Source organism: Sander lucioperca, chromosome 21, assembly GCF_008315115.2.
Source record: "Sander lucioperca isolate FBNREF2018 chromosome 21, SLUC_FBN_1.2, whole genome shotgun sequence".
Lineage (NCBI taxonomy): Eukaryota > Metazoa > Chordata > Actinopteri > Perciformes > Percidae > Sander > Sander lucioperca.
The window spans coordinates 11630612-11647872 of record NC_050193.1 but is presented as its reverse complement, the minus strand read 5'-3'; the positions used below and the strand labels follow the sequence as shown (position 1 = coordinate 11647872).

The 17261-nt window shown below is 41.0% G+C and overlaps 1 protein-coding gene and 1 long non-coding RNA gene across 8 annotated transcripts in view; one reads left to right on the top strand and one right to left on the bottom strand.

Moving 5' to 3' along the window:
- LOC116059293 (septin-9-like) overlaps positions 1-17261 on the bottom strand; it is a 78857-nt gene that overhangs the window by 43612 nt on the left and 17984 nt on the right. For 2 of the 7 annotated variants that reach the window (XM_031312267.2, XM_031312270.2), the window contains one exon: positions 5689-6447. The exons of 2 other annotated variants lie outside the window; for them this stretch is intronic. In XM_031312267.2, the coding sequence (XP_031168127.1) occupies positions 5689-6447 (759 nt within the window). 3 more of the 7 variants (XM_031312268.2, XM_031312271.2, XM_031312269.2) reach the window with 3 other exon arrangements.
- On the top strand, positions 6685-8643 carry LOC118494078. Its single transcript, XR_004896144.1, has 2 exons — positions 6685-6827; positions 8258-8643. It is a non-coding gene; the product is annotated as an uncharacterized LOC118494078 (long non-coding RNA).

The window sequence follows — 17261 nt, the reverse complement described above, 5'->3', positions numbered from 1 at the left end:
AGCAGTTTTTTTTGTTTGTTTTTTACAAACAAGTTAAAACGAAAGCTGTTAGTTGGTAGTCTAACTGTTGATATGGTTTGCCACGAGTCTTAAAATTTGGACACAACCTTGTGAATTTAGCCGATGGCGTAAACAAACCATCCTCTCCGCTGGAGCTGGTAACACATGGCTACTTAATATGCTCGTGAATGACGTCATCGGACTTTGCGTTCTTCATTTTTTCTAAACTTTACTCAGTATTTTGATATCAGGAATGGTATGATTTATTTTACTGACACTAGCTCAGGGAAAATGTCCAGCCTATGGACACTGAGTTTTGATTAGAAAAAAGGCATGGTACTTTGAAAACACTGCTTTGTTCAAATTGACAACATCATCAGAGCAGGCCAAAATCATCTGTGTGTCTGAAAACCCCCTCAGACCCCAGAGGTATTATTACAGTAAGTACTCATATCGGTACTCGGTTTCGACGAGTACCCAAATGTAAGTACTTGTACTTGGGTCTTAAAAAAAGTGGTATTGGTGCAACACTATTCTAATGCACTGCTCTGGTATGGTCACAAAGCTCCAGGCTTTATTAATGCAACAATACCATGCTGCAGAATATATAATTTAATAGTAACTGCTGATTCATCCTGTGTCTGATAGAAATGAAGACATTGTAAATTGCTCTGATGGATAAATAAAACAAATAAAAGGCTCTAGAGACTAAGGACTTCACTGATAATGTATAAACTTTAAAACAAAAAAACACATTGCATTTACAGTTTTGTATTATTTCTGTAGTGTTGGAAATTGTGTTTATTAAACTATAATTTATCAAGCCGATGTCAGTTTTTTTTATTTTAAGTTCAAGAAAACTGGATGAGCACAAGTGAGATTTATAAAGTCTTGAAGGCAGGTGAGTCTATTTTTATACAGCATGCGCCGCACACATGCACGCACGCACGCGATTTACCAACAAGACCATATCCATCCCTTGTGACATGCACAAGTCCTTGTTTCTAGCCAAGTCCAAGGCAGGGCTATCAAAAGGCCTTTATGTTAAAAGATGAATACTGTTTTAATGTGGTTAAACTAGGATAGCACTCAGCAGGCCAGCACAAGACTCAACAGATCATAAGATAATGAGTCATCATTAAAAACGGTTGCCAACTCAGCTTTAATAAAAACAAAATCATCAAAAAAGTTCTTCTTTAATTGATGGAGTCCAGAGCCAATTACTAAAAGCTGACACATTCAGTCATCTATTCATACCATTTCCACTAGGCTACATGTGTTGTTTGAAAGCAAGGTCAACATAAGGAAGAATGGTAGTCTGCAGAAAACATCTTATTCCTGTCACAAAATAAGTTGTTTTGGTGTTGATGAATTTACTAATTCAACACTGAATTGAAACTGGACATTTGTGTTGTTCACTCTCTCAGTTTACTCAGCATTCTGGGAGCTCTGTGTGTGCGCATCTGTGCCTAATTAAACAAAATCTACAATTAATCTATTATAATTGTTGTTAATTAACGTTCTGACTTCATGACATTACTCTTTTTACAGTCTCACACTCAAATATTAAAGCAGATAAAAGTATTATCTGCATCACACACACACACACACACACACAAATATTAAAGCAGATAAAAGTATTATCTGCATCACACACACACACACACACACACACACACACAAATATTAAAGCAGATAAAAGTATTATCTGCATTTTTGGCTTGCCAATTCTCAAAGCATGACTTCACAGCCCAACAACGGGCTTGCTGTGTTAAAAAAAACTCTCAATCCACACAAGCTAACTCAGGACTAAATAGAGCACATTGCATTAAGCTGCCTTGCTCAACTTTCCCCATCATACCCTTGAATAACTCAGCCCGTCATATTGTAGATGGGAAGTTGCGGAATTTAATTTCCAAGGATGTATATTTGAGGAGCTTAACACCATTTCTTTCTGACCAGTAAAACAGAGGAAATTATTCTAATTACTTCTGTATACAGAGGCCAGTGTCAGTAATAAGAGGGAGTGGGTGGATGGCATAGGAATGGATTATGTTGACATCCTGTGTGTGGTGTCAGTCACACAAAAACACACCTTGTCTTCACATGTGTTATCAATGAAACACCTTCCCAATGCAGCCACTTTATTAACGACAAAATGCCGAAAGTCAAGGCATGGGACGGGAAACTAGGATGAGCAGTGTACAGAATGAATAAATTGCGTGCATTATAGCCGGCCAAATCAACCAAAACAGAGCATGGCATTACAGCACCTTGTACTTCATTAACAGCCGCAACGAAAACAACCGCCGTATCGCTTCTCTGCATGTTCATTCGTCACTCTCCCCTGGGCGAAACATTCTTAACCTTGTCAACTGTGTAAGGATGAATATACATGTAACATTTGTAAGCACAAAACAGACAAACACTAGAAGTCCAGAGACAGCTACTGTAGATCCCAATTAAAAAAAAAAAATAAAAAAAATAAAAAAGCCCTCAAGCTACAGTCCAGTAGGCCAAATGGGACGCACAAAAACACACCACCAGTGTCTCACCAGATACAGTGCTGATACAAGCAGCAAAGATAAACAAACAGAAAGAGAAAACATTTTCAGTTTTGCCTTCTAAAGAAATACAAAATATTTATGTAGGAAAAAAACCTACTTTAAAGAATTTGCCAGAATCCGTACTGCGTGTACTTGTTGAGGAAATGGAAAGTAAATTGCCGTTTTGGGCAAGTGGTCAAAGCAGTGTGGTCTGTCGGTTTACTTTCACTCCAAAATGACTGGAGGTTAAAGTGGGCTTCTCTCATTTTGTTTTCTCCCTGCAGACAGACTTTACAGGAAATCACACTCTCTTGCACGCTTTATGCCTCTCTCCATTTTTGTTCCTCTTCTCTCTCACTCCACCTCCAATCAGATCCTTGCTTCTTCCAGCTTCTTTCTAGCGGCACCTCCCTCCCTCCAGATGCACAGCTAAGCAGAAAGGTGGTAACCTGAGCCAAATGTGGCAGACGTTGAGACTTAATCCTCTCACTTTTCCTTGCTTACTTCCCTTCTACTGACACAAGGTCACAATTTAGATAGTTAGCATGCACATTTGCTGAATGATTAACCAATACTGTGGTACCTAAGAAATTACAGAAAAGAAATATTCTCAGCAAGAGGCAGATATAAAATAAAATCCTAGGCAGTCTGCAAAGGAAACACAGTGGCTAGAGAGAGACACAGACAGGCAACACAGCATAAAAAGTGGAAATTGGAGGCTTTCTATTTTTATGTTGAATGTTTTATGACCTCCAGATTTGGAATGTATCACCTCCCAGCCGCCTACGCCTGGAAACAACTCAACCAGTGAGAGCAACCCATGAGCACAGCTGTCTCCAGATAACAGTACTCACACACCAGTATAAACATGAGCCATTCTAATAGGATAAGAGTTAGGGAAGGAAACAGCACAAACAACCTGCAAGAAAAGTGTTTTTTGAAGAAGAAAAACAGCTCTACAGACTCTACAGTCAGTGAGTATTGAGTGACTCATTCATTCGGATATTTTGAGGTGAGAGGTCAAGGGACACCTTTGAAAATGCCCATGCCGTTTTTTCCCTTCTTTGGAGTGTTATTTAACCCCCATAGTTGGTACCAATGGATTCATCAGGTCTTCTAGTTTCATATGATACACAGATCCATTCTGGATTTCATGAAACGATATTGGATCATTCAAATATAAAATCGATTTTTTTTTTTTTTTAGAGTGCCCATATTATGAAAAAAATCACTTTTTCTGGGATTTGGGGTGTTATTTTGTGTCTCTGGTGCTTCCACACACATACAAACTTTGAAAAAAATCCATCCATGCTGTTTAGAGTGAGATACGGTTTCTGAATGTGTCCTGCCTTCAGTCTCTGGGTGAGCTGTTCAAAATCGGCACGGCTTGTGACGTCACAAGCCGAAACGAGCAGGCTAACCACAACCATTAGCTCGTAGCGTTAGCATGCTAACGGTAATGCTAACGCTAGCATGCTAACGCTAGCATGCTACCTCGTTCTCAATAGCAAAGCACTGCTACAACACACACAAGTTCACCATAATCTACAAAAGAACTACTTACATGTGCGCCCTCATTTAGAAGTCTCCCAGCTAATCCTGCCTTGTAACTGACCGAAGTTGTAGAAACAGCCTTTCTTTTACTGTCTATGAAGCTAGCTAGCTGACATGATCTACATCTGAGCTACTGGGCATGTGCAAGTGTAATCAAAGATAGTACAGAAGAAGAAGAAGAAGAAAAGAGGTCTCACTCTGTAGCTAAAACAGAGACCAGCTGAAAAGAGGATCTGCAGCAGTGAGAAAGAGCACTGCAGTACAACAAAAATATGGTGTTTTTTGAAAATTAAACCATGTAAACCTACTCTGGTACAACCTTAAAATACAATTATGAACCTGAAAATGAGCATAATATGGCTGCTTTAAACCCAGCCCTACAAATAGACATATTTTCCCACCATAACAAGAACCAGTTCCAAGCTCAAACTATTAAAGTCTACTTGTGAATTAACACGATGAAATGATAAAGCATACCGTTGAAACCGTAACATAACCTATGCTCTGTAACTCTCAGCCTTGCACGTGCAGTTTAAAAATGAAAACAAGACTAAAAGCTTAGAGGCCTGCTAATGGGCCCTAGAGGCTGCAACTCGTTACACCCCACAGTAACAAAGGAACTGATGAAATAAACATACTGACAATTTAGGTAGAACGTTGCCAGTAATTCAGCTAAACACGCAGTTTGTTCTAAGGGTGGCGCTAAAAGGAAGGTAATTTGGTAACCTTGAACATTAGGTTTTATCCACTGAGGACGAGGAATATCCAGAACACATTTCATGGAAATTCAGCAATTAGTTTTCTAAGATACCTTGTCATGCACCACGGTGTGGCTTGAGAGCCAAGACTGCCCAGATAGTGGCGTAACAACAGGAGGTAACCAAAATTATAGTATATTAGGAATTACTTTCTTGATAATAGGAATATCCATACTAAATGTCATGGCAGTTAGGTCAGAGGTTATCTAAAGATGTCTTGACTCTAGAAAAACATGCTGGATGGACTTAATAGCTGATAAAATTGCATCAATGGAATTAAATCTCCCCTTTAGAAACAAGTAAATGCACCTACTGCATATTCAGCACACGCACAGAAACTGTACACTGCAGGTGTCTATCTCAGGCAATCTGAATGTAACAGTGACATATTCCAGTTTAAGTGAGCTGGGCTTTTGAGTTGTTTGCCTGCATGAGTTCTTTTTAAGTGCTGTCCTGGGAGCAGCCCTGGGATTCTCATCATCACCCTCCCTGACCTACATTCACAGTTGGCCTAGACTGACTAGCTCACAAGGACTCTGCTCGGGCTTTTTATGGTTGGTATTGTTACTTCACAACTGCCTCCTAGGTGGAACAAAAAGCGCTGAAATCCTGAATAACTACAAAGTAAAGTCAGTAAAGGTCACACTGAATTACAGAGATCCGTTTGAAAATCTAATTCAACGTGTATTTGAGAATGTTCAGTGTGGATATGACTAAACTATAGTTTTAATTCTGTCTGGATCTTTAAGTGCCTCAACAAAACCGCATGAGTTTGTTGCAAGATGAGGTTCAAATGAATCGGTCGGAAACAGAAATGAGCAGGTACTCACTGTCTGTTGGCCGGGCTGTGGGTGGCTCTGTGACAGATGACTGCACCCTCTCCACCCTTGGCTCTGTCAGGGAAGGCAGGGGAGCACTAGGTGCAGGAGGAAGGTGGTGGTTGTTGTTCTCCACTGCACTGCTTGGCACCAAACCTTCCGGCTGTCTGAAGACAGGCATCTCCGGCCTCCTGGAGGCCCCCTCAACTGGGCTTATGATTGGGGACGTGGACTCTGCTCTTCTCTGAGGGGGCTCAGGGATCCTTGAGACTGGGGCTGAGGACAGCGGGGCGTCCATCCTTTTGGGAGGGACGGGGGGCTCATGGGGCCGTGTCATGCTGAGCTCTGCCCGCCTGTTTGTGGAGCTGGAAGTCGAGTTGGAGGAGCTGTCCAGGGGAGTACTCCGATTGCTCAGACTGACCTCAGGCCGCTTGAGGCCAAAGCGGGCGATGCCAGGACTGGGTGAGTTGTCAATCTGCTTAGAGGAGACCTCAATGGACATTTCTGTGCGGCGGGATGATGCTGTGTCAGGGTTACGACCCCCTGATAACTCAATGCGGCTCATGCCGGCCTTTGGGGAACGTGGATTGGAGGACTCGGAGGGAGAGGATCTGGAAGAGGAGTAGTCAGAGTTGCGGGAGCTCAGGTCATAGCTCCGCTGGCTAGATGTGGAGGAGGTGGATGAGCGGAGGGGGTTGGTGTTTCTACGAGACAGAGGCGAAGGGTGTGTGGATGAATCTGTCTCCTCCACCTCAAACGACCGTTTCAGCGCTGGAAAAGACAAAACATTTGTGGTTAAGACAAGGATCTCTTAGCCCGTACAGATGCTGGTGCTGGTTTGGGTTGCAGCAACAGATGATAGGTTACTGTATTCATTATTAAAGCATCTTATGATTATTATGCAAAACAAAATAACATGATCAACAAATCAGGGACCTGAAACAGTGATAATTCTCATGATGACATGGCTCATGAAGTGGTTTTTCATTCAGTGGTGGCATTGTACAGACTTTGAACCGTTGTTTTGACAGAAAGTCATCGATACTCCATGAAAACACTGACGCAGCACCTCAAACAAGCACCAGTATCAGACCAGGGAACTTGTGGGCTTCTTCAGAAGCTTGGTGCAGATATTTTATCGGAGAACGAAGGTAATACGGACATCAGAAAACTACTAGTTTGTTGACTAATTTGTTGTGTAGGAGCAAATATACAGTGCTACATGTATAAATAACAGGCTATTCACAAATAACATGTTAGTTGATACGTTTAAACTGACAGACAGGACAGGCTCAAACTAACCGTTAACTAGCTACATAAACGTTCGTTACTAACGTTAACATGCTAACTACAAATTTTGTAAAAATGTACGGTGGGTAACGTTAAGGGTAAGTCAGTAAAAAGAAATGCAGTTAATATGATTTTTGTACAGATTTCTGTAGTCAAACCACCTTAAACAAACTCCATGTAACATGCTAATCTTACCAGACTTGACACGCTTCACATAGCACGATAGCATGGCGTTTGTAATTTCTAGCTAGCTAATTCACTCGGAAGAAGAATATTTGTCTATTACCACCAAGTAGGGTTTAATAATATCAGGTACAAACGCACATCTACCACTGAAATAAATGAAGGTGTCTTTGTTATCCTGTGGCTAACGTTTTACGAAATTACAGTTTCCTGTTACCTTACCATCTGGCACACCTGTTGACATGACGAGTCTCGAGCTAACCACGCCTCGCGGACGTTCTGATTGTTCACGTGACCCCTGCGCCTTAATTCCTGTATTTCATTCCCTAGCGCAGAGATCCAGAGGATTAAACCAAAGGATTCACTGTGTCACATGTTTAACATCAAAACATGATTCATAAAATCATGTAAACACTTATTAATAGCTTAGTATTCTATGCATTAAACATGTATGTGTATAGGCTTTAGGCCTCCCTACATGTTATTGTAGGACCAGTTTAATATGCAACTTAATTGTATACATATGTAGGTGGTCCCTGCTCCGTCTCTCTTTCAGTTAAAGGGTCCTTCACTTAAAAAACGTTAAAAGTCTATGCCCTAGAGAACAAACCAATCTATAAGTGACCACATAAAAAAATATTGGGACGTTTTGTTATGTTTTTCTAATAAAAAGTACCATGCTATTGAGATAGATTAATATATGTTTGGTTAATATTTAAACTACAACAAATACATGGGAATATGTGGCTAATAAATGTTTTTTTCATACTTTGTATATTATTTGGCTTTGTATGTAGTTAGTTTACAGTAGATATCACGTTGGATATGTTGTTTCTTTGAGGAGGATTACTCTTGAAAACTGAAAAAAAAAGATTCAATTTAAAACAGATTTTTAAAACCTCTATTTTGCTTTAAAGTGGTAGCACCAAAACATTTCTTTAATAGTGTCTGAAGAATCACACCCAACATTGTATCAAATCCATCCCACTCTAACAGCCGTCTCCCTCCATATCAATTTAATATGACAATATTTTACCACCAGCCTTTTGTTTGACTTGTTACTGTTTAATAAATGCTTTTTCTCTGACCATGGTAATCTCCATGACAGATGGAGTGAGGTTGACACCAGCCTCACTTCAGCTCGGCCCAGAGACCGAAGCAGCTACAAGCCCTGGAGCAACAAGGCCTCTGTCCCAGATAAACACCCCAACCTGCTCAAGTGTCTGGCCTGCTTCAAGCCTGACAGGCCAAGCACCAGCATGGGAGAAGACCCTCTTACTGGAACTCACTGTTTTCAGACCCTTAATACGTATTAGCAGGTTTTTGTGTCTTATCAGAGGGCCTGGAGAAGCAGGCAGCTGATGGTTCACAGTATCCACTGGATGTAAATGTGATATACTGGTTTAACTGGGTGTCTGAATCAGAAAGATTAACCTTTCCAAGTTTCCTTTATACAACTTTGATTATAAATGTAGAAAATATTGGTTCAGTCCTTGTTAGCTTCACTTGCTGTTGACGTTTCTCACCTATTCTGTATGTTTATGGCAATTACAGAACGGCAGTTTATGACAAGTTTGAATTACAGGTCAGCCTAATCAGCAATCACAACCAACCTTGAACAAGTCACTCGCAACCATTTCTGCTATATCTGCAGATATACTGTATCCCACACTACCTGAACAAACATTAACTTTAACAGCATACTGAATAATCAATCACATTTATTGCACTATTGCCCTTTGTGTGTTAGGCCCAATGTGTCCTTAAATGTTTGTTGTTGTAAATTCCTGTGTGTTAACTGCATGTGGCAATTTTGGCACTTCTTCATTACACCACTGACAGAAAAAAAAATAGAAAGAAGGCAATAACAAAAAAAAGTTAGTTGTATATGTCTCTGACACTAAGCTCTTTGTGTTGCTCATATGGAATAATGTAATTTAATTTGAGAAAACTGGCCTAATATTTTTCCTGGAAGACACGGTTGTTTCTTTAAGTAGAAGAAATAAGCACAAGAATGACACACTAGTCACAATTAAGTTATATGTAAAATTCATTGGATGCAGTGGAAAATTCTTGAAATATCTTTAGTCAAAGGTGAGAATTTCTTGCCAATAAGAACAGGAAATGAACCACAAACGGAGCAGATAATAATAATAATTACTGTAGCTATCCCTCCGTCCAGCCTTTAATGAACATTACTTGCACTGTTCACGAATGTGTGATGCTCAGCTTTTAAAAGAGCTTGAGCAGTGAAAGTCCATATAATATGCAAAATCATATTTGAAGTGCCACAGACCACTTAAAACTGTGTTTTAAACTTGATTTTGATATAATGACCTCTTTGCCTGGGATTGTGCTAACTGTGTGGTGTTGTGTGTGTGTGTGTGTGTGTGTGTGTGTGTGTGTGTGTGTGTGTGTGTGTGCCGGCTCTGTGGTGACAGAAGAGCCCAACACAGTGAAGTCCTCACAGACACAGTGGAGACAGAGGCCCTGTCAGTTATGTTTCCATCTCTCTCGCTGTATGTGTGTGTGTATGTGTGTGTATGTTTAAACACAGCCGTAGAGTAAAGCAAACACAGCCTGGTCAGCCCTGATTGGAGCCAAACTCTGCCTTTGTTAACTGCATCCTGGGATGTGTGTATGTGTGTGAATGAAGGTAGATGGAGAGGTCACATTCTAATATCTCTCTCTTTGTGTATTTATGTGAACGAGATGTGTGTGTGCGTGTGTGTGTGTGTGTGTGTGTGTGTGTGTGTGTGTGTGTGTGTGTGATATCAAGGATCAAACCCTTTTAATGTCTCCAAGTTGTTGTATGCTGCTGCTGCTGCTCTGAGGCGATAGCAGTGATCACAGCCCTTCCAACCAAGCTAAGATAATACTAATGAGCACCAATGTGAAACAAATGTCAACATTAGTCCTCTCTCTTTGTCTCTCTTTGTTAGCTCTCCCTACCTCACTTTACCTCTCATTTAACCTGGCATTGAAACCCCCATTAATCTTGGACTCCATTCTCAGCGATAAATTGTAAACTTGCTTGCTGACTGAACTGCCAAATAAGGAAGACTTTGCAGCCAAGCATGATGTTTTTCAACTAATACACATTGAAACATGATTAAACTGCCAAAAAAATCCCATGATGATGCTACTTTGTTCTCCAGTGTAGCATGTACTGGATAAGCACCACACGGACATTCTCTACGCCTCTCTGAGCATGACAGTAGATGAGCTGGACGGGTCATCGAGATGTAGTACTGCATTTGTCTTGTTGAGGGAAACTCTGAGGGTCGCTACAGTAAAAGCAGGAATTCTGTCAAACTGCTAACTGAAAAACTGTGACTGAAAAAAAACTGTCACAAGCAGCCATCATACAACACATACTTGATATTTTGATATATTGTGCTGAAGACTGTAAGGAAATCAAACCCTGTGTTAATACTATTTACTGTAGTTTTTTTAGCATAAGCCATTTAATGTATTTATATGTAATTTCTTTTCTCCATGGAGTAGTTTTCATTGTTATTGAAGTCCACCATTCAGCTAGGTTCAAATTGCCTTCACACGCATGGAAACCAGGCATGCATGTAATACAGTGTTACTATTTGTAATTTTTTTATTGCATTATAAGCCTCACAGTTGAAGCACAATGGATTTGTCACCGAGGTTAGCGCTGGATGTGATGGTTTCTGAGACAATTTTGTGAGTAATGGAACAAGAACCACTGTGGCCTAAAAAGGCTCTGCATGTCAAAATGTGCTTTGGACCACTGAAATAAGAGCATTTGGCCCCTAAATATAATCTGAAAGCCCAACTCTCTTTCCTGGAGGTGTCTATTACAGTTCTCAAACTAACTTTCCATTCCCTGCAGAAAAAACAACACTTTATACTCAATGTACAAAATAAAATCTTTCATCACAGGCTATTTGTTTTTAGCTGTAGCATGGAGCCTGTTGATAACTCTGGGGTCTTGCCTGGGATTGGCATCGGTGTAGGTTTCACTCCACATGTCCAACAGGGAGAAAAACAGCAAAGAGTAGCTTTAAAGCCTAACAAAGACCTGCTGTGTACCTACCTCGGAGTGACCCTTGGTGCTTCCCAGCAGCTCTGATGCTGTTGGCGTCATTAGCAGGAAACCTGTCCTAGCTGGTGAGCGTGGGCGTCCTGATAATCCTGATAAGTATGGAGACTCCTGAGGATGGCTATCATCAGCCTCTGTCAGGAGACACTTCCTCCCTCTAACACACAAGCTCTATCTGTGAGGCTACTCGTGGCGTTTGGTCACAAGACTGACCTCAAACTTTATTGGTTAAGATTAACAGCAGATTAACCCCATACTTCTGTTCTTTGGCAAAAATAACAATGTATACCAATGCTCCTTAATTGCACAGTTTCAGTGTATTATGGGTTACAGAACACCAACTGACTTAACAGAGTTCCTGAAAAAAAATCCAAAACCACAGTTAAGTGGCAGTTGGTCATAATAACAGTTTTCATTTCGAAAGGATTTTAAGATTCTACCATGATCCCTCCTCAAATTTTTCACCAGCACCATAAAGGATTTTTGTCCTTAAACAAAGTGGGCCCCCTAATTTGGAAGAGATTGCTAAAACTGTCCAGTATTTGATTAAAGAGCAAGTAGTGTGGCGGGAACCTGGTTGCAAACTGGAATGACAATTTTTTTTAAGTTTTTCATGTGGCCTTTTTGTAAATGATAATTAAAAAGCACATGTGAAAAATCCATACACATGAACAAATACACACTTTATAAAACCAATAGCATCTCTAAACTGGAATCATAAAGCAGATAATCTTCAGTGCTTTCTATTCTATTTATCCATTAACACCTACCGTCCTAACCTGGAAATTACATTTTAAGCTTTATCCTATCCTATCCTTGACTGTCAAAACTTGTTTTATTGTAATGAGTTGGTGACTGCCATGCAAGATCTGTAAAGAGAGAGCCCGGCTGTGCTCAGATCCACTCCTCCACTGCCTACCGCGACATTTTCACCCACCACAGAAATCTACTCCTGTGGAATTTCCTCTCACTGGACCAGTGAATGCCCTTACCATGCAGCTTACAGATACAGACAGAAAAAGAGGGAAAGAGATCAAAAGAAAGAAAAAATGACTAGCAGCAGTTGCAGTGTTTGGCTTCCATTGCTAAAAATAGGAATCAATATACAGTAGGCCTAAGCCAGATATCTGGTTCATGGGCTATTACTGTCAACTACCTAATGTCTCACTCACTAATAGATGATATTTTTCAAATCAAGATTTTTGTGTGTGTGTGTGTGTGTGTGTGTGTGTGTGTGTGTGTGTGTGTGTGTGTGTGTGTGTGTGTGTGTGTGTGTGTGTGTGTGTGTGTGTGTGTGTGTGTTTTCATTCTGCTGAGCGGAAAGCCCAGTGGCCTGGTCAATGATCTGTGTCAGCGTGTCAATGTTTGAGGTTAAAGTCACAGCTGAGGTCATCAGCCTCGTGGGCAAGAAAATCCTGTCCTCTGTCTCTCTCAGTCTCTCACTGGCGTCATCAGCAAAGGGCGTGACATAGTGAATCACACTGAGATGGCAAATAGACACATTGTTACAGGAAAAAACGGCCTACTTTCATTCACAAATCGACGGTAGATTACAGTAGCAGTGGCTTGCACGAACAAGTGTCACATTACAGTATATCATTAACGTTTTCTGTGGTGCTTTTCAAGAGCTCTAATAATCCAACAAGCATATGATGTGAATGTTATTGCATGCACATATTTCACAACATTCAAATAACTCATCAAAATGTAATCAGATGACAGACATATCTGTGAGCATTGAGGTTTGTCAGCAAATTGATACCCTACAGTGTTAAATGATTAACAAGCATATTCACACCATGCACTTATATATCAAATTAAGAGAGCCCAACATGCAGCCATAGAAAATTATACAAAATCATCAGGCTTTCCTCGTCATATACTATACATACATGTAATATACTGCACTTAATAGGCACAGCTTTATTGCCAAATCTTCCTCGAACACATGAGTAGTTAAAAAATCCTACAACTGTAACCTGACCTATATAGTATTACCCAGACTATGTATTTGTTGCGGCCACATACATGCTAAAACATAGTGCTACAGTAGTACAAGTAGAGAAGAATCACTATACAACATCAGTCAAACGATTGCTAACATTAGCCACCATAAGCTACTAGTCATACCAGACCAAGTAAGGCTGTAGCAGCAAAACACCCTGAGTGTACTGCATGAAGAAAGGGTGTGTTTTATTGCTTCTGAATTCAACTTCTCCTTCGTAAGAGGAAGATTGTGTTATTTCTTCTTTTCAAAGTTACATAGTCTCACTTTAAGATTAGCCAACATGACAAAAAAAAGTACAAACTGTTTTTTTGGGGGATGTCTCTGAGCGACATTTACTTGATTATGATATGGACACAGTGACAAGGCCGGTGTGGCATAATGAAAGTAACCATTTTAATATGAGTGAAGGTTTTCTTTTTACAGATTGCCTTATAATAATACATTTTAATGGAACATCCTTGACTGCAAAACACCGTGTGATTCTTGCCTTTTCAAAAGTAGTTTTATTAAATATTTTAAAATGTCTTATCTTGAGAAAGCTAATCTGTTGCTGTAAGGCGAGAACTTTACTTTCCGACCCTGATTGTTATCGACTTGTTGGCTGATAGAACTCACACCACGCTGCATCTGTGCTATGCTGTCCTCCCTGAGCCACACAGGGCCATACATCATGGTGCATGGTGGTGACACAAAGGTATTACCAACCACTCAGCCCAACCAAGGGCAACACACACCATTGACAATCACAACAGTCACCTATTATGTTGGTGTTACACATGAGCAAGGGATGTCTGAAAGCATGACTTCCAGCCACATGGTTATCACACACTTCTTCGCCCCCTGGTGCCTCTCTTTTCTGAATGCCACTTATCTTTCTGCTCTGTTGCACTGTGTAAGCCAGAGGTTTAAAGGCCTAAAGACAGGGAGAGAGATTCACAATACATACCACAAGCAAACTGGTGTTGACAGAGGAGCAGCTCTGGACAAGTGTGGATGCGTTTCCTAATGGCTATGTGTTTGTGAGAGACAGGAGACAGATAGACAGACAGTCAGGTTGGGGAGAGGTGTCGGCCTGTCAGCCCACCACCCACCCTCCTCGCATCCACCAGCAGCCAGGCCAAGGGGAGAGGGGCTGAGGATGGACGAGCTGCTGAGAGAGGAAAAGGGGAAGCACAGCCGTTGGATGAAGAGGTGGAGGAGGAGGAAGAGTGGGAGGAGAGGGATGACAGCGGGAATCTGTGGGCCAGGGGCAGAGAGATGAAAAGGAGAAGAGGGAACAGAGGGGGGAGGTGTGCCAGGTGTTCCCCTCACAGCCGTATGGTCAGTTGCTGTCTCCAGCTGCTGTGTCTTCTGAATGCACAGTTTCTCTCTGACACATCTCAGGTTCAGATACACGACATCCACAACAAACACACACTCCTGCATCTCAACAAAAGATGAAGACCAGTAAAAAGCAACACTTTTAGCATGATTTCCCTTTCAAAACACCACAGCTCTCCGCAAACATAAACAAACCCTTCACTCTCTCTGTTTCTTCCAGATCCACTCGGTTCCAATCAAACATGTGGAAACCATCTACAATGTCCTCATGGCAGGGTTAAAGAGTGCCTCACTAGAAGAAGAAAAGCGGTGGAGCAGCAGAGCTCAAGAGAGACAGTAACTAACCTTCAAAGTCTGATATGATCCCTTCCAAGTGAGCGTTGACAGTGGAATCAGACATTTTTGGGGAGCAAGTGTGTATGTGCGGGTGTATATAATGCGAGAGAGAGGGAGCAGGATTCCCTTTCCCAAGCAAGGAAAAGTCTTCCTGAGGCGCAGTCCCGCTTTTAAACAAATCCCAAATTAGGAGCCTGTGCAAGAGAGAGGAGGGGAGGAAAGAAAAAAGGAGTTGAGCAGCTCACTGATCCAAACCCTCTCTCTATCTCTCCCCTCTTTCTTAAAGCAGCAACTTATTTTTCGCTTCCACTCCTTCTCAACTTCCAGAGCTTGGAATGAGCGAGCGATGACAACCCCCACCCTCCCTCTCTCCCTCTCTCTCTAGCTCACTGTCTTCCCTCCCCCCTTTTCTCCTTCCCTCCATGTCTCCCTCCCCTTCTGCAGCCGTCCTCTCAGACTGGTTCCTTTCTGTGAAAGCTCTCATTTTTGACTGGGCTGGTCAAATTATATGCATGCTCCATTCAAACAAACTTCCTGCATGCTCCATCCTATAACTAATACACTCCGGGCAACTGATGAAACACTATATAGCTATAACTGAGATTCTTTAAAATCCTTACTCTGTTGATTATGCCAACATTAGCATCCTAAAAGCACATGAATCAGCGTACTCGCTTAAAGTCACATTGAAAAAAAATCTCCATTTAAACATATCTTACAGTGGATGGAGTAAAAATATCACAGAAGATAGATAAATAAATCCAGAGTGAAGACAGAATCATACTATAGACTAATATGGTCAAGCCAGGCTCATGCAGGCGGTTAGATCGTCTGACATGCTCAGTTGCTCTGTAGGCAGACATCAATAAATAAGTAGCCAAATGACTTAATGACCATGTGAATGAGCGTCTGTGTGTGGGGGCGGAGGGGAAAGGGAGGACAGGGGCGATGGTCAGTGTGTGTGTGTGTGTGTGTGTGTGTGTGTGTGTGTGTAAGCATGTGCTTTGGAAAAGAAGTTAGATGAATGTGGCAGTTGGGGGATGTCATTCTGTATGTGTGTACTGTATGTTTGTATAATGTGTATTTCTGCATGATGATGATGATGATGATGATGATGATGATGATGATGATGATGATGATGATGCACAAGCTCTTCTTACTTCTAAAACAATTCTGAGCAAAACACAAGAACAGCTGTCTCCATATCATCACTTTCATTCTCCCTCTCTGAGAAAAGTAGTTACCCAGCAGTCGGACAGATTCAAGATTCAAGATTTAAAATCCTTTATTAATCCCACAATGGGGAAATTCCCACTTCACAGCAGCAAGGGATAGGAGGAAAAGTACAAGACACAGATACACAAACAATAAATAAATATAATTAAAGAGAATAAATATTAGCCAGACAGTGAGAAGTTGCCCTGGGACAACTAAAACATATTCATCCTTTACCAGCCACATGCTAGGAGCAATGAACCTGTTGCTGGCCTCTTTGCCAAAATGATTCAATTAGTAGTAGTAGTAGTGACCGGACAGTAAGCCCGTAAACAGTAGAAGTAGCAGGGTGTGTATATGTTGGGACTCTCTTCTGACAAAGCACATAACTCTCTTTTCAAACTGCAAAGATCTACTGCTTCCAAAATAAGAGCAGCTTTGAAAGTTTTGAAAGTTAGCAACACCTGAGGCAAATAGGAGAAGACAATTTCTATATGATAGAATGTAGAGAGATATGGAAAATTATTAAGTTGTAATAAATTATTTAGGCTATAGAGCGACAGAAAGCTGAATAGTTGTTCCATGTGTAATTTATCATAAAGTATTTGGGACTGAAATCTTGCATGTCTGGCAAACTTACCGCCAATTTGTTTGCTTACATTGGAATCAAAGTTTGCGTTTTCTGTTGATTTAGGCATGTTTGCAAATCATAAACACAGTTGTGCATGAGTGCACAAACACACACTAACACACAGATTTGAAAACTAATATGAGGCTTTACTGTACTAAAACTTGCAATCTGAGCTTAATCTTACACCACATTTCCCTGCAATTGAACCATGCAAAGAATGTAACCCACAATATGTGAGAATAAACTCTCTTTCGTCACTCAATATTTCTGGCAAACTGTGCCTGGAATTTTTTAAAAGCCAGGTCAGGTAAGAAACTTTTCAAGTAGCTGGCTGGGATGCCAAATACTAAGGACACTTAGGATGGTCATCCTACTCATCCAATTGACCCATCCAGATATACATACACTATCGTATACTTGTTTCCTTGAGGTAGCTGACACTGTGTCACCTTCTCCAGCAGGGGTCAGTGTTGCTCCTATAAGTAAAACCTGTCACTATGGGCAACAGTTTTAGTGGTAGCAGTTTA